The sequence below is a fragment of the Petaurus breviceps genome, unplaced genomic scaffold (assembly GCF_028583685.1).
Source record: "Petaurus breviceps papuanus isolate PSGF00001 unplaced genomic scaffold, PetGlider_PUasm1.0 490, whole genome shotgun sequence".
In the NCBI taxonomy this organism is placed as follows: Eukaryota; Metazoa; Chordata; class Mammalia; order Diprotodontia; family Petauridae; genus Petaurus; species Petaurus breviceps.
The window spans coordinates 14,119,361-14,144,083 of record NW_027186352.1 but is presented as its reverse complement, the minus strand read 5'-3'; the positions used below and the strand labels follow the sequence as shown (position 1 = coordinate 14,144,083).

Sequence of the window (24,723 nt, the reverse complement as noted above, 5' to 3'; positions counted from 1 at the left end):
GGTTGGATAGCCTCTTTGGCCCCTTCTAACTTTAAATCATCTAGCCTATTTGACCAGATCTGAACAAGGATGGCTTTGTGGCCCTGAGCCTTTAGAATCCCATGCAATTTGTTGCCTGACAGTCAGTCAACAAGCTTTTATTAAGCAGTTACTATATGCTGGGCATCATTCTAAGCAATGGGGCTACAGAGAGAGGCAAAAATGTGGCCTGTGCCAAAGAGCTCAGATTCTAATGGGAGAGGCTATATGCAAACAACAATGTAAACACAAGATATATGTGGAGTGCAAAAGGAGGTGATCTCCAAGCAGGGGAGGTTAAGGTCACAGGGAAAGGTCTCCTGCATGAGCCAAGATTTGAGCAGAGTCTCCAAGGAAGCCACGGACGTGATGAGATAGAAATGAAGAGACCAAGCACTCCAAGAATGGGGGAAGCCAGCACAAACACACAGACCTGGGAGCTGCCATGTCATGTCTGAGTCTGAGTAAGGAGGCCAGCATCACTGGATCATGGAGGACATGCAGGGGACTGCAGAGGCTGTGAAGGGTTGTAAGAACCAACAGAGGGTTTTCTAAGTTGGTCCTGGAGGTAACAGTGAGCTGTTGGAGAGTCTTCAGTGGTGGGCACCATGATCAGCCCTGAGCTTTGGCAGCTGAGTGGGCAGAGTAGATAGTGATTATGGACCTGTTGAATAATGAAGATTGAAGAGGTCAAAGGGCCAGACTGCAGAGGGCTCTAGTTGCCACACTAAGGAGCCTGAAAATTGTCCTAGGGAGTCATTCTACTTTTTGACTTGGAAGATGGGGTTGGAACATATGGGAAATGATCAGGACCGTGGATATCACAGAATTTCTGAATTTCAGAGCTGTGAAGAGACCTCAGGTTACCATCTAGTTTAACCCTCGGCCAAAAAACTATCTTATGCAAAGTACACAATGGAGCTGACAAGGCTTTGCTTGAAGCCTCCATGAGAGGGAGACCATTAATGTCTAAGGCAGAGCCCATTTTACTTTTTGGTAACTGAGTCATAGAAAGTTATTCCTCCCATAAAACCCAAATCTACCTCTTTGCAATTTTCAAGTTTTCAGACAATAGGGCCAAATGGAAACTCCATAGTTTGGCACTGAGAACTCTTCCATCCTGGCCCCTTCCTATCATTCCACTCTTTAACAACTCCCACCCCAACACACACACACACACACACACACACACACACACACACACACACACACACACACACACCGCTCCCTGCACTCAATGGCCCAGCTCTTCTGGACTACTTATTCCTCACACAGGACATTGTCTCCCATCTCCATGCCTTTGCTGTGGCTTTTCTTCAGGCTTGAAATGTCCTCTCTCCCTATTTTTAGAACCCTTGATTTATTTCAGGACTCCGCTCCAAAGCCAACTTCTGCAAGATATCTTCTGCCTTCCTCTCAAAGGCTGCTTCTCATCTACGAATCCATGTCGTTACGAATGTTGTATTTATATACACATATATATGTATCCCCCATTGGAATGGGAGCCCCTGAAGAGCAGGGATTTGTTTTCCCTTAGAGATCCCCTCATCCAAACCTTTTATTTAACAAATAAAAGACTGAGGGAAGCTTAGAAAGAGAAAATGACTTTTCTAAGGTCACACAGCTAGTTCATAGATCCCAGGTCTTATGGAAACAGAGCTGGAATGGATATTGTTGAGGGTTGCCTAGTCCAATGCCCGTAAGTGAGAAGAGAGAGTCCCAGAGAAGCTAAATGAGTTAGTTAAAGTCACACAGGTTGAGCACATCCTAGTACAAGATCAACTGACTCCTAGCCTACCTCTCTGTCAGCCAGAAAAATAAGGAAACCAGATGATTTATCCTAAGACATACTCTTTTTTTAGGGAACTCCCCTGACAATGGATCCCCTAACTTTGGGTCCCCTTGAAAAGGAGTGGGTCACAGGAGAAAGAGCTAGAAGGGGGTCAGAAATTCCTTTCTAACTCTGGGATTCTGTAAGATATTAACTGGCTTGCCCAAGGCAAGTAGAAACTAGAGTAGCCAAGATCTGAACTCAGTTCTTCTGACTGCAAACCCAGGACTCTTTTTACCACCCTGTCTTCTCCCCCAACACACACGCACAGATTCACTGTAATTATAACTTTAACAAGCAGAATTCACATGGCATTCATGATGAGGTGAGCTAGTGGGAACTTTGGTGAGCCATCGATAAGAAGTCTACAAAGCCTCAGGGGGGAGGTAAGGAAGCTGGTGCTAATTCCTTTGTCCTCCTTCCAGGAGGAGATGCAGTACAGTGGAAAGAGCTTTATTTAGAGCCAGGTGCTGGGTTGGAATCCCAGCTCTCTTTATTATGACCAATATGACCTTACTCTTGTCACATGACCTCCTATTGACTCTGAGTTGGATCTAGTCCCACCCAAACATAAAAGAATTGTCACTTTAACAAGCCAGCTTCTGTTTGAAGACCTCCATGGACAGTCCAGAGGCAGCCCATCCAACTTGAGATTAGCTCTAATTGTTAGCAAGCTTCCTTTCTGTTTTTGCTTTCCTACCTGCATGTCTCTGGCCTGTCCCTTGCCCCTTGTTGTGCCCTCCAGAGCCCTCCCCCACTGGCAGCCCTTCTAACAGCTGGGTGTGGATAGCACATACCCCTCCTCAATATTTCTCTGGCCTAAGGTAAACGCCCCAGTTCCCTCAAGTAACAGCGGCCTTTCTCTGGACACTTTCCAGTTTATCCATGGTCCTTCTTGAACCTAGGTGCCCAGAACTGCCCAACAAACTGAACACAGCACTGCACATTAAGTCTGATGAAGGGAGGGGACAATGGCACTTCCTAGCTCCTAGAAGCTAGGTCTCTCTGGATGAGGGCACTGATACTTGTAGCCGGGCCTCCACTTACTCATGTAAAATGGACTAGATGCCCTCGGAAACCTCCAAGCTCTCAATCTGTATTCCAATTATCAGCTTCCTCTTCATGTATAAGAATGTGGAGGTTGAATTTCATGATTTTAAAGATACTTCCAAATCTAAATTGAATGTCTTTTGTACCGTACCCAGACCATTGGGACAGCTGGGATACTCTTGGATATACTTTAGTGTATTCATTTACTCTCACCTTATAAGGGCTTGCCAGACTCAGTCTTGCCTGCTGTCACTGAGGGACAGACCTGGAAAACACCTACCTTCCTGTTCATATTCTTTTGATCTTCCAACCAGGTGTCATGAATTTTAGACCCTCATGACATTGCTTTCCATTTGTGTTCTATTATATCTAGGTCTACATAAAAATAATCCTGGCATTAATCCAGCTATCAACTTCTTCCATTGGGCTCTGTGGATGCTTGTTAGTGGTGATTTCAAGGATTTCTTATGACTCCATGGTTGACCAGCCAGTGTATTGGACTTGGGGACCAGGGCTCAAATCTCACCTCTGACAATCATTAACTGTGTGGTCTTGACCAAGCCATACTTTCTCACTGATGGTCTTTTCCTCTGTATGAGGATAAAATGGGATGTAGTGTCTGCCTCACTGGGTTGCAGTGAGGCTTCAAGGAGATGGTACCCATTGAGTACTTCATGAACTTAAAAATACTATGTAAATATCAATTATTTTCCTTATTTTATAATTTGGGACAGAACTAGACCTGTGGTGACATTTGGTCCAAGAACTCCCTCTAGCAATAAGGGTTGACAACTCTGTAATCTAAAGAGCTGAGTAGAGGACAGGAAGGGGTGTCCACTGTCACACAGCCAGGACTTACCTCATGTATCCTTGGCTTGGAGGTTTGTTATCTGTCCACCATTCTGTGCTACCTCTTCTTCCAATCATTACTAGTGTCATTAATATTCTAATATTCTGATAAATTCATTATATCTTCAATGTGGGTTGTCCCTCCAATGGTATAGATTGTGCCCTCTGTGGGACTATCCATCCTGTGCAGCTTTTATCCTCATCCTTCAATATACACTGCATCTAGTTTGTGTGCATGTGAGCAATTCCCATGTGGTCTCCCCATTAGACTGTGAGCTCCTTGAGGGGAAGGGCCCTGTTTTTACCTCCACTGTTTAGCATAGTGCCTGGCAAATAGGAGGCACTTTATAAATGCTCGATGATGATGATGATGCCCTTCCATAAGGTCACTCTGAGGGGAGCTCCATCACTACCACCAAGTCAGTTTTTTTTCTAGAAATTATCAAATAAATAATTCCAGAAGCTCAGAAAACTCTCATGGCTCTAGAGTTGTCTCTGACACATTAGAGTAAGTGGAAAAAATACTTTAGCATTTAGACTGTTCCCTAACCACTGTGCTAAACTGCAAGTGACCAAAATAGTCATATTCTTGGGAGATAAAAAAAAAAGATAGGACCTTCACTTACACTTGGTTGTCAGGTGCTGCCCATCCCAGAACATTAGCTCATGCACACAATGCATGACCACCAATGTCTTAAATAGGCAGCAAAAGTCTTAGGGGCCAGACTGGGCCAGTGGAGCATCAACCCACAATCCCACCCCACATGTTTCCCTAAGCTCTGTGTCCTAGCCGCCCACACCCCTGCACTATTTTCAGGCTCAGAAGAATCCCTGTATCTGCTGTCCGGACATGCCAGAGCATGGTGTGGATGTGTCTAAATGAGGGAGCAATGTGAAGTCATTAAAATAGGTAGAAGGCATGTACGCAGCCTGATGAAGTGAAGGTTCTAGCATGCCGCACGAGGGAAATGTGCAGGAGAGGTTATTTTCATGTTCTACTGATGTTAGATCACTAAATCGTCCCTGGCCTCCTCTGGCTGACCTTTAAGGGACTGCTTTGGAGCTTCATGAGCTAGTGGTCATTGTGGCCCTCAGAAGAGGAGGGAAAAGGCTGTTTTGATTTGAAGACCCACCTGAATTTCATAACCTACGGTATTTAGGAGTGGAGAGAGGCCATTAGGGCCAGTGCTCTGCTTACAGGCAGCTTCTGGAATTTTTAGAAGAAAAAAAAACACAATAAATGACCCTGTATTTTTGTTCATTATGGATAAGCCAACCAACCAAAATAAGTTACATCCCACCTTTAAATCTTAGCAGTGGTTGGGTGTGAATATTCAACAACACGGAACGAGAAGTCTGAGGGAAGAAAGAGATGAGTGAAGGCTAGAGTCAGGAACTGATTAGGATCAGAAAATGTTAGAACTGGAGAAATCCTTAGAACACAGAAAATCAGAGCTGAAAAGGACCTCAGAACTTAGAACACAATATTGAACCTAGGAGTAACCGAAGAAAATAATAACATTGTCAAAGATGGCCAGGACTTCAGAACATAGTATATAGGAGCTGTAGAAGAAACCCTGAAACACAGAATGTCAGATCTGTAAGGGATTTGAGAACAGAAAATGTCAGAGATAGGAGGGACATGTGAACATAGAATGTATAAATATGAAGGGACCTTAGAACGTAGGATACCAGAGTTAGAAAATATTCCAAATTGTAGAACACGGAACTTGAGAGCTTGGACGGTCCTCAGAACCAGAAAAGCACCAGAACATAGAACATGTTAGAGCTGGGAGGAACTTAGAACAAAGAATGTCAGAGCTAAGGCCAGCATGATGCCTCTCCTGGTTCCCCCCAGCTACTTACTAATGTCTTCCCTTCCAAGGTTACTTTGTTACCCATAACTATCTATGAGATTATACACACATATATACATATATAAACACATAAACATAAGCACATAAATTATACATACATTATATACATGTGTGTAACATGTTTTTTCTCCCCCTTTAGAAGTCAGCTCAATGAGGAAAGAGACTAATTGGTTTTTTCTTTGTAACCCCAGTGCTTAGCACATAGTAGGCATTTAATAAAAACTTGAGTGATTAAGAGGTAGCAGAATTTAGAACATAAAAGGTCAGAATGATAAGAGATCATACAGAGGTTGTAATTTATCCCATTCATTTTACAGATAATAAATTAACTCAGACTTACTAGCCATGTGACCTTGGGCAAGTCACTTAACCCCAACTGCTCTGCCCTCCCTCCTCCAAAAAAAAGCAAGGAAAAGATGAAAGAAAGAAATTAACTCAGACAAGGCACCTTATAAACATCCTTTATAATAGTCCTATGATATTTAACTGCAGAGTGCTCAGTTATTTATCCCCATTTCATAGATGAATAAAATGAGACTTGAGGAGTGAAGGGTAGAGCAAGCCACTGAAGTGACTTGAGCATGGGCGCATAGTTAATAAGTGTCAGAGGCAGGATCTGAACCTACCCCTTGACCTCAAGTCCCAGGTTCTTTCCATTATATTCCTCAGGCTTTCAGCAAAGCTTCAATGCTCTGCTTTCATTGAGAAGTTCCAAAGTCATAGAGCTCATTCTCAAAACATGGAAAGTGGTCCTTGGCCTCTTAGCTCACTCAGGAACCAGGCTGAGGCTAGCAAGCTCTACCCAGGCCAAAACCAACATTTTCCCCCAGAATACATCAGACTGTGACTCTGTTGCAAAGTAAAGAGACCCTTGGAACTGATCTGGTGTCATTCCAGTTACTGACCAACATAGGACCAGAAATCACCAAGTATACCCTGGAGCCCTTTCCTGTTTGAGAGGTTTACTACTAACAACAACAAAACCCTTCTAACTAACAATCCCTAGGACGTGACCACAAATTTCAGTTGCCAGAAGCTTTTGCCAGTTGCAAAGATTAAGAAACAAAATCCATTTCTGACCTCTGGAAGTGTTCAACAATGAGACTTTCACAACATAGCAACAAACAATGATGAAGAAAAGCATCAAAAGCTCACTTGTACAAAGCTATCCGTTCAAGAATGGAATCAACAGCACTCAAAAACAGCACAGTCCTGATGAAAATACCAAAGAGAAAGACGAAGAAGGAGCCTGCTCGGCCTCTATCAAGTCAGCCACGGATAAAGGCGTTCATTGTATTCTGGGAACATCCCTGAATTTGACATTAGAAGAAGTAGCATCTCACACTGGCTAGTGCTCAGTCTGGAGTCCTGAACATCTGGGTACACTCCCCACCTCTGAGAGTGACTAGATTGTGATCATGCTTCACCTCTCCAGAGGATGTTAATTATCCCCATTCTACAAGTGAGGAAACTGAGGCTTAAAATGCAGTCGATCCCCCCCCCCATATCATACAAGCCTGTAAGTGGCAACGTGGGGTCAAGGCTGGGTTTTCTGAATGCAAATCCAATGCTCTCTTTTTGCTGATTTCAGAACCAGTCCAAGTTAAAGATGTTAGCACCTCAGGTGAAGGGGAAAGGTCTTGAACAATGAGCCTCTCTAGGTGTAAAATAATCATAGTCATTCATTTGACTGGTGTTCTCCACTACAGAACCATCACATGGACTTCACGATTTTCCACTCTGATGTTTCAAACTGGAAGCAAACTTAGACAGGATCCTTCATGTTCCTAAATCCCCGATCTTCACATTCCATCTCCTCCCCCAAATCTGCAATGACTCTATTGCCTCTAAGATACAATGCTGGTCCTCAGTCTGGCTCTGAAAGCCCCCCAAGACATAGCTCCTCTGACTAACCTTTCACAGATCATGGCATGTTGCTCCCCCAACGCACACTCTCTTTTCTAATCAGTCTGACTCCTCCTTGCTTCCTGCACATACCTCATCTCTAGCCTCTATATTTTTGCCCAAGTAGCTGCCATACCTAGAATGAATGCCTGTCTTGCATTTTGCCTAGGAGTCGCCATTGTCTTTTTCACCATAAGGCTCCAATTCCCTCCCTGCCCCCCCCCCATGGTTTCCAGGGCTCTTCCCCTCTTGAAAAGACTTTGCATCTAATAACTTTTGTACGTCTTGTTTCCCCAATAGAATATAAGTTCTATGAGGACAGGGACTGTTTTATGTGTGTCTGTCTCCAGCCCCAAGCACAGTGCCTGGAACATGGCAGGAAAATAATAAATCTCTGTTGAATTTAGTCCAATTCCTTCATTTCACATATGAGAACAGCTAAGGCCCAGTGTGGGAAGGGACATAGGGCAAGATGGCATAGAGGAAAGAGTGCCAGATAGGTGAAGGCAGGGATTCCTAGGTTCCAACATCACCTCAGACACTTTATAACTGTATGCAAATAATCTCTCTGAGCCTCTGTTTCCCCAAAATTAAAATGGGGTGAGATGATAAAAACATCAACTCACAGGATTATTGATAGACTAATGAGAAAAGAAACTAAAAATCATTGTTTCTGTAACACCTTATAGTTTACAAAGTGCTTGACAGATGTTACCTCATTTGATCCTCATAATAACCCTATGAAGTAGATGCCCATTTTACAAATAAGGAAACTGAGGTTAAGGAAAGTTAAGTGACTTGCCTAGGATCACACAGCTAGTAAGAGTCTGAGGTAGGATTTGACTCGGGTCCCCCTGACTCCAAGTCCAGTGTTCTATCCAATGCAGCAGTACCTATCTTCTATGAGATAACTATACATATGTAAAGTGCTTTGGAAAGCTTCAATCATGTTATGTCTCATGTAATGTTGCTATCCTAGATCACTGGAGGGGAATGAGTCCTTAGAGAAAATCTTGTCTAAAGCCTCTCATGTCAGACATAAAGAAACTGGGGCCTAGAGAGGGCAAGGAGTTAATATAGTAGCATCCTATTGATCAGCATCAGCACTGGTAAGGACCTTGGAACAGGCCAGTCCAATCCCCTCGTGGTGAAGATGCTAAAAGACAGGCCCAGAGAGTTCAAGCAGCTTGTCTAAGGTCCTTAGGCAGCACATGTCCCAACCAAATTTGAACTCAGGGTCAATGACTCTAGATACTCTACCACATTGGATCCTGGCTTCATAGGCTTTCTGCCCATCCCAATCCCAGCCCCAAATCTATCAGACAAAAAAGCCAAAAGGGGCCAGGAGATGGGTAGGAATGTACCCAAATTCCCAGGGCCAGCTAAGTGACAAAGCCAGGACAAGTGCCCATATACCTTGGCTTCTGTACACATGTGACTTCTACATGAGATTCTGTGTGAAGACTTTATATGATGCAGACCCAGCTAAAATGTGTCACTGTTTGATATGTGTGTAGGGTCATGGATCTGGAGCCAGCAGAGACCTGAGAGGTCACTGAGTCCACCCCCCTCATTTTGCAGATAAGGTAACGGAAGTCACCTCAGGCTAAGTTACTTTCACAGGGCCACAGAGAAGGGTCAAAGTGGGAGTCGAAACGCTGACTGAGGCCCAGGCTCTTCCTGTCCCTTCACACTGCCTCCTACTTCATCTCTCACAGCCCTATAACCTGGCCCACGCTTGCCAGTGAAGTCAGGCAGCAGGACGAGGTCTCTGGCCTCTCTTCTTAAATCCATGACTGCCACTTTTCTCATTATGATCCATTTCATCTTCCTCTCCTTTTGGGAGCATCATGGCTGCCCTTCACGCCACACACTCAAGACCCTAGTTCAAAGATATCTGTGCTCTCACCACGATGGAGGATTCCTCCAGTGAGATTGATTATATCTCACCCTTGCCTTCTCCCCACTTCACCACAAGGGCTCCAGCAGACTTTCTGGGGCCTTTCTCACTTGCCCTTAATGTTGAGTGGAAGCCAGGGGAGCACAAGCGCTGTCTTCCCGGTTATCTCATGGCAGCGCCACGTGACCAGCTCATCCTTTTTTTCCCATTGTACAACTCTTTCCTAATAAAGATCATCATCATCCCAAAGTATTTATCCACCATGTAATTTTTGCTTTGTAGAATACCCCAATCTTCTGATAAGACAGTTGCAAAGGTCCCAAGAGGTAGCAGAAAGGCTGTAGTCTATAGTGGATCCCCCAAAACGACTTCCATGACAGATGTAGCATAAAAATATTATCATGGTCATAGAGGGGAATAAAAGGAAAGAGGGCCGACCTTCATCAAGATGGAGAAGATACAGGTGGACAGACCCAGAACTATACTAGTTTCCCCAAAACATAAAAAGAATAAAAGAGAGACTTCTCATGTATTGACAGAACACCCTGTGGAGAAAATTTTTAAAAGATATATCCATAATTGCACAGGATCACAGAATTTCAGAGCTGAAACAAGTCCCAAGGGCCGTGTACTTTATATGTGATTTGTGTTAATCTATCTGTGACAATTTTGTTCCTCCACTACCAGGTAGAACGTAAGTCCCTTCAGTTGTAGGCACAGTTTCCTTTCTTCACAATATAATAGCAGTGTCTCTCACACAGGATCTTGCCAATAGTAGCTTCATAGCAAATACTATTGAATAATAGCAAATAGTATTGAATACTATTACTTATAGGGGCATGTAGTGTAGACAGTACCTGAACAAGAATCCCTTCTAAAAAATCATACCCAACAAATTGACAGATGGCAGGAAGAGTCCCTTCTGGCTTTGGGATTAGAGGATCCATATTCAAATCCTACCTGTATCACTGACTACCTTTGTGCCCTTGGGCAAATCCCTTGCTTCTATAGACCTGTTTCCTCATCTTTCAAATGATGGAGTTTGATTAGATGACCTATGAGGTCTCTTCCAACTTTGAATCTATGAGCCTAGGACCCTGAATAATCATTCAGCCTTTGTTTGAAGACCTCCAATGAAGACCACCAATGTAGGACAATCCATTCAGATGCTGGATAGCTCAGGGTGACAAAGTGTGGATGCACAGTATGTCGTCTGTTAGATTGTAACCTCCCCAAGGGCAGGGACTGCCCTATGCCTCTTTTGTATCACCAGGCTAAGACTGGCACATAGTAGGTGCTTAATAAATGTTCATTAACTAATTCATTTGGTGGATCTGCCAAAGTAGAAGAGGTCCCAGCACCAGTAAAGTCATAGATCCATAAAAGTATGAATAGACAAAGAAGGAATTTCCTGACTCTAAGTGTGTGACTTTGGTAAGCTGTGGTCACTCACCTGTACAAAAAATGACTACGAAGTGGACAGGCTGTGGAGTCACCAAGCCCTCAAATTCCCGCTTCACACTTGGGCGATCTGTGGCAAAGCACTCTGAGCCTCAGTTCCCTTATTTGCAAACTGAGAGGGTTCACCTCGAAGGCCCCTCCTAGCTCTGAATTAATGACCATATGACTAATTTTTTAAAGCAAGTTGTGTCTAAGAGCAAACAGATGACCCAAGTGACTTCTAAAAGCTGTTACAGTCGCATGGTGAAAGTTGAGCAGCTGGGTGATATGGGGTCAGTACTGACTAAAGAAGAACTGAGTTCAAATCCTGACTCAGATCCTAACTAGCTGAGTGACTCTGGGCAAGTCACTTAGTGCCCTAACCTCTCAGAGTTGTCAGGGAAATTAAATAATATAGCATATGTAAAGTGCTTTGCAATTCTTAAAGAGCACAAATTCTAGCTGTTACTAATATTATTATTAATTATCCTCTAAAAACAGAAGTCATTTCCTAATATGGTTAACATTCCAACTTTATTTAGAAAGAATCTCTAATTTTAAAGACAGCAACCATTTGAGGGGGAACATGAGAAATGCCAAGAGGGAACCTCAGATTTTGGCTGTTTAACCCGCTTGGAGTGGAAGAGCTTATTTGCCATTAGAGGGCATAGATTTTCTTGAACCCCTCTGAGTGTTCGATGAACATTGATGCCTTAAAACCAGAGCTATCTCATTTTCTTTGAGCACTGCAATGCCTCCTATTAATACAGCTCTGGGGAGTGTCATCTGAGAAGGACTTTAGCTGGTAAAAGGTAGTTTTAAACTGGCTCTGGCTATTTACATCCCCTGATTTATAAAAATAGGGCCCAAAGACCCAAAGTTCCAGGCCTCATCTGTCGTCAGTGGGCAAGGGAGGGCTATTCTCTGTCCTCATGCGACTCATTTTCCACACCTGTCTTTCACAGGCCTTGGCAAATTCCCAACAGCATTCACGTGGCACGCTGACCCCCCAATGAGTTGAGTTAGCAGCATCTTTGGGCCTGCCAGGGGTTTTACCGACCTCAAAGGATCCCCTGGTCTTTTTTCTGGTGGCAGGAGAAGCTGCACCAAGATTTAGTGGGAGGAAACATCATGAGGCTTCCCATCCAATCATTTCTTTTCCCAAGGAAACCAAGTCTTCTATGGCCATGTACTAGGCTGGAAGGGACCCAGTAATGGCAAGGGACTTTCCCAGACATGAATGACACCGTTTTGGTGGTGCAGTTTTTAGCAGTTGGGGCAAGTCGAGAACGGCCCAGCTGGTTGATTGCCTCTCTATTTTAGACCTTCATAAGATATAAATCAACTTAGATGACAATTGTGAAATGTTATCATTACCTACCAGTGGATGGAATTCTGGTATCTAGGGTACATTAGAAAAAGGAGAGAAGAGCAGGGGAGAGGAGAAGGGCGCAGGGGGAAGGAGAATGAGGGGAATGGAAATTTTTTGAAATTTTGAAAAACCATACTCAGTTTGTCCCAATGCTTCATCGAATATTAAAATTCAACTCAATTCCTTCTCCATTTATTAAGCCCCTACTATGTGCCAGGCACTGTGCTGGGTTTGGGAAATACAAGGACAAGAAAGAAACAGTCCTTGTACCAAGGTAACACATTTTCTATTGTCTAGGAGATGTGAAGGGGCAGGGGAGGGAGTATTGCAGATTCAACATGGCTACAGCCAAGTTCAGAAAACTGAAAAGGAAGAAAATGTTAACTTTGGAGGAATCAGGAAAGCTTTCATAGACAAAGCTATGCTTTTGCTGAGCCTTGACAAGTCACTTATACAACAACGTACTCAGAATAAACGATCGTTCTCTGAATTAAGAGAAATGTTTGTGGAATATGTGGGTGCTGGAGCTGCTAGGTGAGTGAATAGCACTGACCCTGGAGTCAGGAGGACCTGAGTTCAAATCCAGCTTCAGACACTTGACACTTAACTAGCTGTGTGATCTTGGGCAAGTCACTTAACCCCAATTGCCCTGCCTTCCCCCTGCAAAAAAAGGAATATGTGTACTTCAACTGCATACCAAAAGCATGTGTATCCCCCAAAGTTTTGTAACTATTGCAGAACAAATCAATGGGATTTTGTTTCATTGGCTTTCGATTTTCTGTCATGTAAAACTTGGGGGGGATCCAGACAAGATGATCTCTGAGATCTTTTCTAGGTCTGGAATGATCTATGGATCTTATATTAAATGTACTAGGAGGCTGATAGCTTTAAGAAACGTGTTGTTTTAGGGGCGTCCAGGTGGCTCAGCGAGTAAGAGCAGCGGCTCCAGTGTCGGGATGATCTGGATCAAATCCTGGCTCAGATACTCAGCACCACACCCAGAAATAACTGGCCGTGTAATCTTGAGCAAGTTACTTAACCCTGATTGCTTTAAAAAAAAAAAAAAAAGAAAAGAAAAGAAAAAAAGAAACGTGTTGTTTCATAAAGCAGGGAAATCTTTTGTGCCATAAAATATCTTTTCTTTTTCATATAAATATTGGGAGTCCATGTATCTAGAAAAGTCAAATGGACATGGTGAAAATTCTTTAAAGAAAAGATGGTTGTCACTAAAGGAATAGTAGAATGGCTAAGGCATTGTACTTGCAGTCAGGGAGACCTGGGTTCAAATCTTGCTTCTTCCATTTACTAATTATGACCCTGAGCAATTGGTTTCATTTTCTGAATTTCAGTTTTTCTGTAAAATGGGATAACAACATCTACAACCTTCATCACAAAGTTGTGAGACTCAGATGAGACCACCAGCACTCTGGAAACATCATGTGTGATTAAGTAGCGTATAAGTCTAGTCTTCTGAGCATCCAAGAGTGTTTTGTTAGCATAAAGTAAATCACCTTTCATATTACCAAAATGGATGGTTTTTTAAATTAAGCCCAAATATAGAGAATGAAGGCATAGAATCTGTAAGCAAACTTAAATATTTAACGTAGCAGAAATAAATCCAATCCAGTTTCATTGAAGTCAAAAGTTAAAATTAAAGCACGAGAAACATTCCCATCTCCGTTCCCTGCTATATTTGAAATAATTACAGCACAGTATATTTTAAAATCATAATTAGTCCTCACCATTAGCATCATTTAAACCACATTAACCCATTACCTCATAAAGCAACACTCTGAATAAGAAAACTGGGCAAGCCAACAGAATGAGGACAAGCCCTGACATGATTTAGTAGCTAGAGGACCTTGGTTTTAAACAACTAATGCCAGTTTCATATGGTCACCATGGCATAGTGGAAGGGATACTAACCTTAGATCCAGGAAGATTGACTTTCAAAGAAGCACAGAGTCTGAGGGTTGGGGGGAGCGCCATGGTCATCTAGTCTAACCCATGTCAATATAAGCTCTCTGGCCAGTGCTTAGATATTCTCTACCTGAAGACTACCAGGGACTGGCTCAAATTCAGATGCTGTCCTTGACATTCACTAGTTGCGTGACACTGGAGAAGTCAATTTGTTTCTCTAAAGACTAAATGTCACTTATTGAGTCAGAGATGGATTGAGCTCTCCCTGGAGGCAGATCTCATGCTGGGAGTTGACCCCACTGATGAGGTTACAGATTCTCCTTGTGTGCCACCAATGAAAACAGGAGAAAATACTTAATAATGTGAATCAGCTGTGGTTCTCAGTAGGACAGTTCAGCCACTCAACGTGTCTTATTTTATTTTAAAGACTTCTAAAAGTTCTAGGGCTAGAAGGGACTTCAGAGGCCATATTATAAATGAGAAAACTGAGGCCCATTGTAGGCAAGGGGCTTAGCCAAGATTGATCAGGCACTAAGGGGAAGAACCTGCATTTAACTCAGGCCCTCTCACTAAAGCTGGTTCCATTGGGCTACACAGTGTGAGTCCACAGTCCAGTTTGGGGGGACTCCAGGGCATGGAACCAAGATTATAGTTGGGGAAGCTCTTATAAGGAAGCTGGCATGGAAAAAGTTTCCCCCTCACACGCTCCCTATGAATGCCATGGAGTCACTTCCTTTCTAAATCCATTAGTTTCTAGATTTCTGGACTGAAATGGCAGGGAGAACCCTTGAAATTATTGCTCTAAATTTCTGCCTTGGGATAATGTCCAGTTACTCCTGCTTAGTTATATTTCTGCTTGTTTGTTATATACAAAAATCAAGGCACAGAAAGGGGAGATGTTTCCTCCTGTATTAGCCTGTAAATTCTATCAGGGAAGGACCTGTACTGTATCAAAACTTTATATCTGGCTAAACACCTAACATAGGGTTTTTAAATAAATTTTTGTTGATTAAATTAATAAAAATGACACAATGCCTCTTTCTATGGTGACAAAGAATGGGAAACTGAGGGAATGTCCACCTATCAATGGGGGAATGACTAAACAAGTGACAGTAATAAGAATGTGATGGAATACCATTTTGTTATAAGAAAAGTTGAAGGGCGTGGTTTCAGAGAATTCTGGAAAGACTTATATGAACTGATGCAGAAGTGAGCAGAACCAAGAGAATAATTTATGTCCCCAGAAATAACTGGCCGTGTAACCTTGAGCAAGTTACTTAACCCCAATTGCTTAAAAAAAAGAGAGAGAATAATTTATGCAATTACAACAATAACTCCAGTCCACACCATGACAGACCACAATTCCAGAGGACTCAACATGATGCATACTGCCTACCATTCTGAGTGCAGACTGAGAAATATGGAGTGGAGATGGGGGACTTGATCAGTGAAGGAATTTGTTTTACTTGACTACATCTTTGTAATTATGGTGTTTTCTCCTCTTATTCTTCCTCTTGTTTTTATTTCTCAGTGCACAGTAGAGATGGAGGTGGGAAAAAAGTAGAACTTCATGAAAAATAAAATAAAACTGAATTTTAAAAATTACAATGACAAAAAATGGCACAATACATTGGAAAGAACACGAAATATGGAGTCAGAGGACTTAAGTTCAAATCTGACCTTTGCCACATACTCCCTGTGTGACACTGAGGTCACTTAACATCTCTAGGACTTAGTTTCCACATCTGAAAAATGAAGAGAAAGACAAAATGGTGCTCAATATCCCTTCTAACTCCAATCTATTATCTTGTAATCCTAAAGGTCTAAGCATCAGACATGCTGAAGCCTCCATTATGTCTTCATATATCCATAAATCAAAGTACAAAGAATAATAATCACCATTCTTATTATCAAAGTCATTACCATTTATGTAGAATTTTAAGGTTTGAAATAGTATAGCAAATGGCTTTACTATTTCATTTTATCACCAAAACAACCCTGGGAGATAGATGCTATTATTGTCACTATTTTATACATGGAAAGCAGTCAGATAGCATTTAAGTGAACTGCTTGGCCATGGTCACACATTTAGAAAGTGTTTGAGGCCAGATTTGAATTCAGGTCTAGCTAACTCCAGGCCTTGCAGTCTGATCCCCTTGGCCACCTTAGCTGCATGGGTCCAACTCTTGGATATAATATTTAATAGCTGTGTGACCTCAGGTCCATTACTTCAACTCAGTTTCCTCAGCTGTAAAATGAGGAGAATGGACTATATGATATCTCAGACCTCTTCCAATTCTGAATCTATAATCATATGACAAATACAACGAGGGTTAAAACTCAAATCATTGAAGTTATATTGGATACTCTGTCTTCTTTTTCAATAATATGATGTATGTTACACACTATGGTATAATTCTACAAAGAGAACAAAGACAAAGCATCTCTATTTTTCTTTTCTCTTCTTCCCTCCCCTTGCAGGAGAATGGACAAAGAAAATATGGTGGACCTCCCCCTGGCTGGGATGCTGCACCCCCAGAACGGGGCTGTGAAATTTTTGTTGGAAAACTCCCCCGAGACCTTTTTGAGGATGAACTCATACCACTTTGTGAAAAAGTGAGTTGTGGTCCCTTTTATTATCTCCCCATTATCATCTAATTTCTGGCAGTCTCTGAGCTATTTTCTTCTGAGCCCACTCTGGCCTGTTCTTCACTGGCCCTCCAGCCTCCACCTCCTTCTCTCTAATTCTGCATATCCCTTGAGGCTCAGGTGGAAGCCTCTTGATCTTGGGCCCTGATACTCACTCCCAGCTTCCTGTTCCCTTTTTTAATGCCTCCCCATTTCCTTAGCCATCACTACTCCTAGCTTTTCCTTTGGATTCCATTTGCTTTTGGGACATCTCTACTTAGAGATGTCACTTTTCTGATCACTTCTTATTCAGCATGTCCAAACTCATTCTAATATTTTCTTTGAGGAAAAAAAGGTAATATAAATTAATTTCAGGGCTTTGTTAAAGGACTGGAAGAATAAAATCATATTTATCCTTTTTTGTTAAGTAAAGCAACTGAGTCATTGATGAAACTTTCCTGTGCGCATTGATGGGGGAGGGGAGAAGATGCCTCCCATTTCTGTAGCAACTAAAGTTTATAAAGTTCTTTCCACATAACTTGCTGTCTCTTCCTTTAGAATATAAGTGCCTTTGCTGTAAGCATCATTCTGTTCTTTGTACTCTTGGTGCCCGACGTGGGCCTGGCAATCTCATTACCTCTGTCTCCACAATACCTCTTGCATCCTCCTTTCTCTCTCTACTCACATCTAGGACGGTTTATCCGCCTCAGCAGTTAAGCTTTCATCAGCCTCTTGCTCAGATTATTTCTAAGCCTCTTTCTTCTAGGACCCTTTGACTAAGTCTGTTATATTCCTTTTCTAGTCATACTTCCTACAGCAGATAGAGTGATATTCCTTATTCATAGATCTGACCATGTCACTCCCCTACTCAGTAAACTCCTGTGGCTCCCTATTAGTTCTAGAATAGAATACAAATTTCCTAGTTTGGTAATTCAAGTCCTCCACAGTCTGGTACAGTCCTACCTACCCAGACTTAGTACAGATTATTCCCCTTCATTCTCTCTCTGATCTGTTCCATAGACAATACTCCATCTCCCACCTCCAGGTCTTTGGTCAGGTTGGCCCCATTCCTGGAATGTGCTACATCTTCTTTTCTTTCTTTTAGAATCTCCAGATTCCATCAAGGATCACCTTGTCACCTGCACATAATACCATCCTACCTCAACCCATAATTTTGTAATTCTTTGCATGTATTTCATAATTACTTGTATATATTTTTCATTCACTTTAAGTTTCTGCCAATGGAATGTAATCTTTGTAAGGACAGCGACCATTCCATTTTTATATTTTTAGCCTGAGTTTAGCACAGCACTTGGTGCATGATGATTCAGAAATGCCTCCTGAACGTTGACTGGGCATAGTTATTTATGTACCGTCTCCCCACTAGAATGTAAGCTCCTTGAGGGAATAGACTCTTTCCTTTTCTTGTATTTCTGTAGGTGAGCAAACAGCGCTAGTACATAAAAATGATTCCATAAATGCTTTTTGTAAATTTCCTTCTTTTATTGTACTATGTTATGAAAATGTGTTTTATTCCATAAGTTTAGAAAAATAAATTTAAATTTTTAAAAAGAATAAAATTAGCAAAACCAGAAAAAATAAATTATTTTTGATTGAATGAATGTTTTGAAATGAAATGTCTACTAAACAAATAGGAGAACTGGCAAAGAACAAATTACATGAGGCACAGGTGGATAAAGACAAAGCAAAGATTTGGGACAACATTTATGGCAAGTGTAAGAAGAGCCAACTTGATATTAAATTATGCACAGAACTGATCCTATTCCAGGAAATCACAAAATCACTAGTGGGAAAATGTTCAAAAACTATAAATAGATGATTAACAAAATAAATTATAAATACTTTTAAAGTTCTTCAAACTCCCTAATAAAAATGCAAATTGGAACCATTTCAAATATCAGCTCAAACCAATCAAATTGACCCCAGAATAGCTTAGACCCAGTGTAGGCAGGGCTAGGGTGAAACAAAGGCAGGAGAGTGGAGTAGAAAGATCACTTCATTTGCCATCAGAGAACCTGGGCTGTTCTGAACTATGTGATCTTGGACAAATCATTGAACTTCTCTGATGCTCAGTTTCTTCTGTTAGCAAATTATGGGTTTCAATTAGATGATCTCTGTGACTCTTTCCATTTCTAATATTCAATGAATTTCTTATACTTTGCTGACAAAATTTAAATTAATGGGATTGTTCTGGAAAATAATCTAGTTACACATTCCAAATGGTAACCATAATAACCATTCCCTTTGACCTGATAATTTTATTTAGGGGAAATAAATCCTTTTTTAAAAATTGTCAAAATTATCCAAAAGAATATTCTGTTCTAATATATTTATATTAACATTATTTGTAACTGGGGGGAGAGCCTTTGTGGGGGGTACTATTTGATTGGTTTTATTCTCAACTTAAGAAATAAAACAATCATTAACTGTGGAATGACTAAACAATCTGGTTTTTCAATGTAATCAAATACCCTACTACTACTACTACTACTACTACTACTACTACTACTACTACTACTACTACTGCTACTACTACTACTACTACCACTACTACTACTATCACTACTACTACTATCACTACTACCACTACTACTACTATTACTAGAATATAAAGAAATGTGAAAATATACAAAACAATGTGAAGAAAGCAAACTCAAATGAGTATATGGATTAATTGTATCTATGTAAAAGGAAAAGTGCATATATTTACATGCATACATGTATCTATGCAAATCAGTTGCAAGATTAAATTTAATTTAGCTTGTTGTTTAAAGTTACATTCATACATTATTTTTTTCCCCCAAAGATGATACTGGCTTGCTCCCAGCTGGTTCTCTTGACAGCTGTCTTCATCAACTATCAACTTTGCTTTATATGGAAATGAGGATAGAAATAGATCAGAGGAAGAAGTCACCACAACTGTAACTAGGAATGTTTGTGCCTGGGACAAGTGCCACAGACTATGGTAGTTGGGGGTAGATGGAGACCATGAAATATCAACATAGGAAGGCTGCTATAGAGACTTGGAGTTGAGTTAGGGAGGTGCTCTCTTTCTAGGATCTCAAAGGTCCATAAGAATTGTTAGCAACCTCAAAATGTGGCACCCTGTAACAAAGTACTGGTAGCCCCACCCTAGTTCCATTTCTGAACCATATGTTCAAAACCAGTATTCATTTCTCTATTGGTTGGTTGATACTTTACATTTCTTATTGTGTTTCTTGATATTTGTGTCTCCTTTCACAGAGAAGAAAATTATAAGATTGAAAGATTTTGACCTGGACAGGACCTTCGAGGTAGTCTAGTCCAACCTAGTTTTCCCACTGAGGAAACTGAGGCCCAGGAGTGATATGACTTACCAAAGTCATACAGGCCATTAGTGACATTGCAAGGATCCAAGTATAGAACTGCTAACTACAAATCCAGTACTTTTTCCTAAATAAAGAAGAAAAAAGAGAGTCAGCATCTCCAGAGATTCAAATTCTATCTTTAGGGAAAAGGACCCAGTCAATTCCTGGAACTAGGACTTTTGCTAAGGAGTGTACTTTAAGGTCCTCTGGAATTCTGAAAATGTATCTAGGTCCTCCCCCAACTCCATCCCACCCACCCTCCATTACCACCACCTCCTGTTAAAGGATGTTTTAGCCTAGACATAGCAGGAATCGGGAACCAGGCAGAAAGCAGGCATGAAGCAAGAACCAACCCCCCAGAACACAGATGCCAAGCTGAGAATGGAAAAGGCTTTGGGATCACATGGGATCCCAAACCAGTGTTGAAAAGTTAAGGCTTCAGGGTGGCTAGGTAGCACAGTGAGTAAAGTGCCGGCCCCAGAGTCAGGAGGACCTGAGGTCATTTCTGGCCTCAGACACTTAACAACTTAACACCCACACACAAAATAACTAGTTGTGTGACCTTGGGCAAGTTACTTAACCCCAATTGCCCTCCAAAAAGCAAAAAAAAAGTTAAGGCTTCTATCTGTTTTGTATTTTTATAGTTTGGTAAAATCTACGAAGTACGGATGATGATGGACTTTAATGGAAATAACCGAGGCTACGCTTTTGTCACATTCTCCAATAAGCAGGAGGCCAAAAATGCCATCAAGCAGCTGAATAATTATGAAATCAGGTAAGACTCCTGTCATTGCACACCATGACTGCACCAGAAGGTTCCATCCACTGGATTGTAAGCATGAATCAACTTGGTGTAATGGTCTGTGTGCTGCCACTGGGGTCAGGGCCTGGACTCACATCCCATCTCAGACATCCACTAACTGTGAAGACAGGTCAATGGCATTGTTTAATTATCTATAAAATGGAGATAAGAAGGAAGAAAATGAGCACTTATTAAACATTTACTGTGTGCAAGGCTCTGGGAGGAATGCAAATACAAAACAAAAAGGGGGTGAAGGTCTTGCCCTTATATTCTAAACTGGGGAGACAACACACTGAAGAGAACTGAGGGGCATGGGGAGAGGAGGGGAGAGATGAAGGTACCCAGTACAGGAACATGGTTTGGAAGTCCTGACATTCAGGAACAGATTTGGGGGGACAATTGAAGTTGACTGGCCTGAGCCTCTCCATGTAATAGAAGCCCCAGAGCAAACTCACAAATGGGAGAAGTGGGATAATCTGGTAGAGAACTATTTCAGGGTTAGAAGGGTGCAGGTGAATTGGATGTTCCCAGGTGAGGAGGCCCTGGGTACCAAGGGAGCTTCCAGGGTGAGACTGAAGCCTGGAAAGTTGGGAGGAAAGCAAGGAGGGAAATGAAAGCACAGAACATCTACCACACAGGGCCATAGTATGAAAAGAATGCAAGTTTACATAAATGGTTGCTACTACAAAATTATAGGATGTTGGAGGGACCTCAACAGCCATCCAGTCTAAGCCCTACCCACAAATGAATCTCCACATTGTTACACATGGCAAGTGGTCATCCAATCTCAGTTTGAAGACCTTTAAGGATGGGGAACCCACCACTTCCTGAGACAGCCCATTCCACTCACACCATTAGGAAGTTACTAGATATAATCTCTGGAGAAGGAGGAGGAGGAAGAGGAGGCAGAAGTAATTTCTAATATCAAGCCTAGATTTTCCTCTATAAATTCCTTCCTCCTCTTCCATTCTAACCTCTAGGGTCAAATGGGACATATTTAGTCACTCTTTCACATGATAGATAATTCAAATAATCAAATATAATAATCATCCCTTCTCCCAGTCTTTTTTTTCTCTAAGCTAAACATCTCCAGTTCCTCCAATCAGTCCTCACAGGCAATGCACTCAAAGTTCTTCACCATCTGATTTGCCTTCTTTTGGACATTCTTAGGCTTAACACTGGTCTTTCAAAAATGTAGCATCCAGAATTGAACATGACTAGCACCTCCTCATTCCTGGAAATGCAGTCTAAGATTGCATTAGGATTTTTTGACCTTCGTGTTACACTGTTGATAGGCAATGAGTAAACAGAGTTGGCCCAAGAAGACCTAGGTTCAAGTCCTACCTTGACACAGACTGACTGAGTGATTCTAGCAAGTTATTTATCATCTCAGTGCCCTGAACTATCTAAGACCACACATTGCCAAGGAGGTACTGACCTACACTCACCTGAGACTTACTTATTTCAGTGAAAGCCCAGGTCTGGTACTCCACCACTAGCTTTTTAACCAGGATTTCCTGGAATTGCCAACCTTTCCTACAGAAACAGAGTGGTGGTCATGAAATAAACTCTCTATGCAAGGGAGAGGAATGCTAGAGTCTAGGCCTGTGTTCACCACTCTCTGTATGGTAAGTCACTGGGTAAGCCACTCAACCTCACACAATATGTGAGCAGGTTTCAATATCAGTGTCTCTAAGGACCCTTTCTGCACCACCAGGGTATAGACGACTAGGTATCTGGCAACGTATCTGGAGAACCAAAGTGGTTTAAAACTTGTCAGGATGTTGCTTGTTACCAAGTAAAACAACTGTTTTCTTGTAGGAATGGTCGCCTCCTTGGGGTCTGTGCCAGTGTAGACAACTGTCGGTTATTCGTTGGGGGAATCCCCAAGACCAAAAAGAGGGAAGAAATCTTGTCAGAAATGAGAAAGGTCACGGAAGGCGTGGTCGATGTCATCGTCTACCCCAGCGCAGCAGACAAAACCAAGAACCGAGGCTTCGCTTTTGTGGAGTATGAAAGTCACCGAGCTGCTGCCATGGGCAGGAGGAAACTACTCCCAGGTTGGCAGCTCTCCCCAGGCCCCACCCCCTCCTCTCCAGCTGCCACTGGGAATGAGAGAAAATGGGTCTTCTTCCTTTGCCCTCCAAACTCAAATATTCTTTTCTTTTGGTCTTCTTGTGGATCAAATTCTCAAATGTTTTACACAAGCCACATAAACGGGATGTATGAGAAAAAATAATGAAGTCGGAGGACTTTGGCTTAAGGCTCCAGGGTACAACTTACTACTTCTGTTACCCTGGGCAAGGACTTCCCTTGCCCCTCTCTGGGTCTCACATTCTCCCCCTAGAAAAGGATAGAGCTGATCTCAGTGATCTCTGAGGTGTCTTCTAGCTTCAGGTCCCAGGATCCTAAAATGGATGGCTCATCCCGCTTCTGTATCATAAGTTATACTCAGAAATATCAACACATTAAGTTGACCTGATAACAGTTTCTAAATATATACATATATATGTATATACATACACATATGTATGTTTGTACACATACATGCATGTGTGTGTGCTTTATGTGTATATATACATATATGTGTGTATATACACACATATATGACCAAATGTTGTCCAATGAAGACTGCTTATCAGTGCTTGTCTTGGAAATACATCATTTCTCAACTGCTACCAATAATAATCAATCAGGCCGGTCTTTGTTTCAGGTCCTTTTATCACTGCTCATCTGAGTTTGGGATGATGGTGATGGTGATGGTGATGGTGATGGTGATGGTGATGGTGATGGTGATGGTGACAGTGATGGTGATAGTCTCCAAACTTTAGAGATCTTACAAGTTAGAGGCAAAGCCTTAATAATGCTTTTTGTTAGCAGGATCTCAGCTCTGAGTCACACAACAATGAATTGCAAAGCACTGAAATGGATCATAAGATATCGTTTCATCCCTAGGCCTAGGGTAGGTGGGAAAAGAGTACAAACTGTGAACATACTTAAATTAAAAGAGGGGAAAGCCACGGAATCTAAAGGCATTGAAAAATACAACATAAATTCCCCAAATTCTACCTAATGGGAAAATAGAAGACAAAAAGAATCCTGCTGTCTAAAATTATTTTTTTCTTTTTTTTTTAAAGCAATCAGGGTTAAGTAACTTGCTGAAGGTTACACAGCCAGTTATTTCTGGGTGTGGTGCTGAGTATCTGAGCCCGGGATTCGATCTCCAGGTCTATCTCAACACTGGAGCTGGTGCTCTTACTCGCTGTGCTACTTGGCTGCCCCCTAAAATTATTTTTGAAGAAGGACATGCTTACAATAAAATCTCAAAAAAGCCCTTTTGGAGTTTGTGGGCATCAGTTCAACCAGTTAGATAGAATAATCATATGAAAACAGCGTCATTGAAAATAGCTGTAATCTGTAATAACCTTCATGAGTAAACACAGCTTCCCACAGTATTTGACAAAAGTGTAAAAATAGTTTGGAAGCTACACACAAAAGTATATGCATGAGTTATTAAGGGCTACCATTTATAGAGCACTTGAAGGTCTACAAGGTGCTTTACAAGCATTATTTCATTTGATCTTCACAAAAATCATGGGAGCTAGATGCTATTATTATTCCCAATTTACAGATAAAGAAACTGAGGTCAATAGAGATTAAATAACTTGCTCAGTCTTAATGATGGGGCTCTTATTGACCATTATCCCATTATTCCTAAGGATGCCACCATGGTAGAATTAACTCAGGAGATAGCTACTGAAGA

At 41.7% G+C, this 24,723-nt stretch overlaps 1 protein-coding gene across 2 annotated transcripts in view; it reads left to right on the top strand.

Moving 5' to 3' along the window:
• A1CF (APOBEC1 complementation factor) overlaps positions 1-24,723 on the top strand; it is a 117,446-nt gene that overhangs the window by 45,955 nt on the left and 46,768 nt on the right. For both annotated transcript variants that reach the window (XM_069101808.1, XM_069101809.1), the window contains exons 3-5: positions 16,644-16,778; positions 20,803-20,933; positions 22,782-23,020. In XM_069101808.1, the coding sequence (XP_068957909.1) occupies positions 16,644-16,778; positions 20,803-20,933; positions 22,782-23,020 (505 nt within the window). The remainder of the gene's footprint in view (positions 1-16,643; positions 16,779-20,802; positions 20,934-22,781; positions 23,021-24,723) is intronic.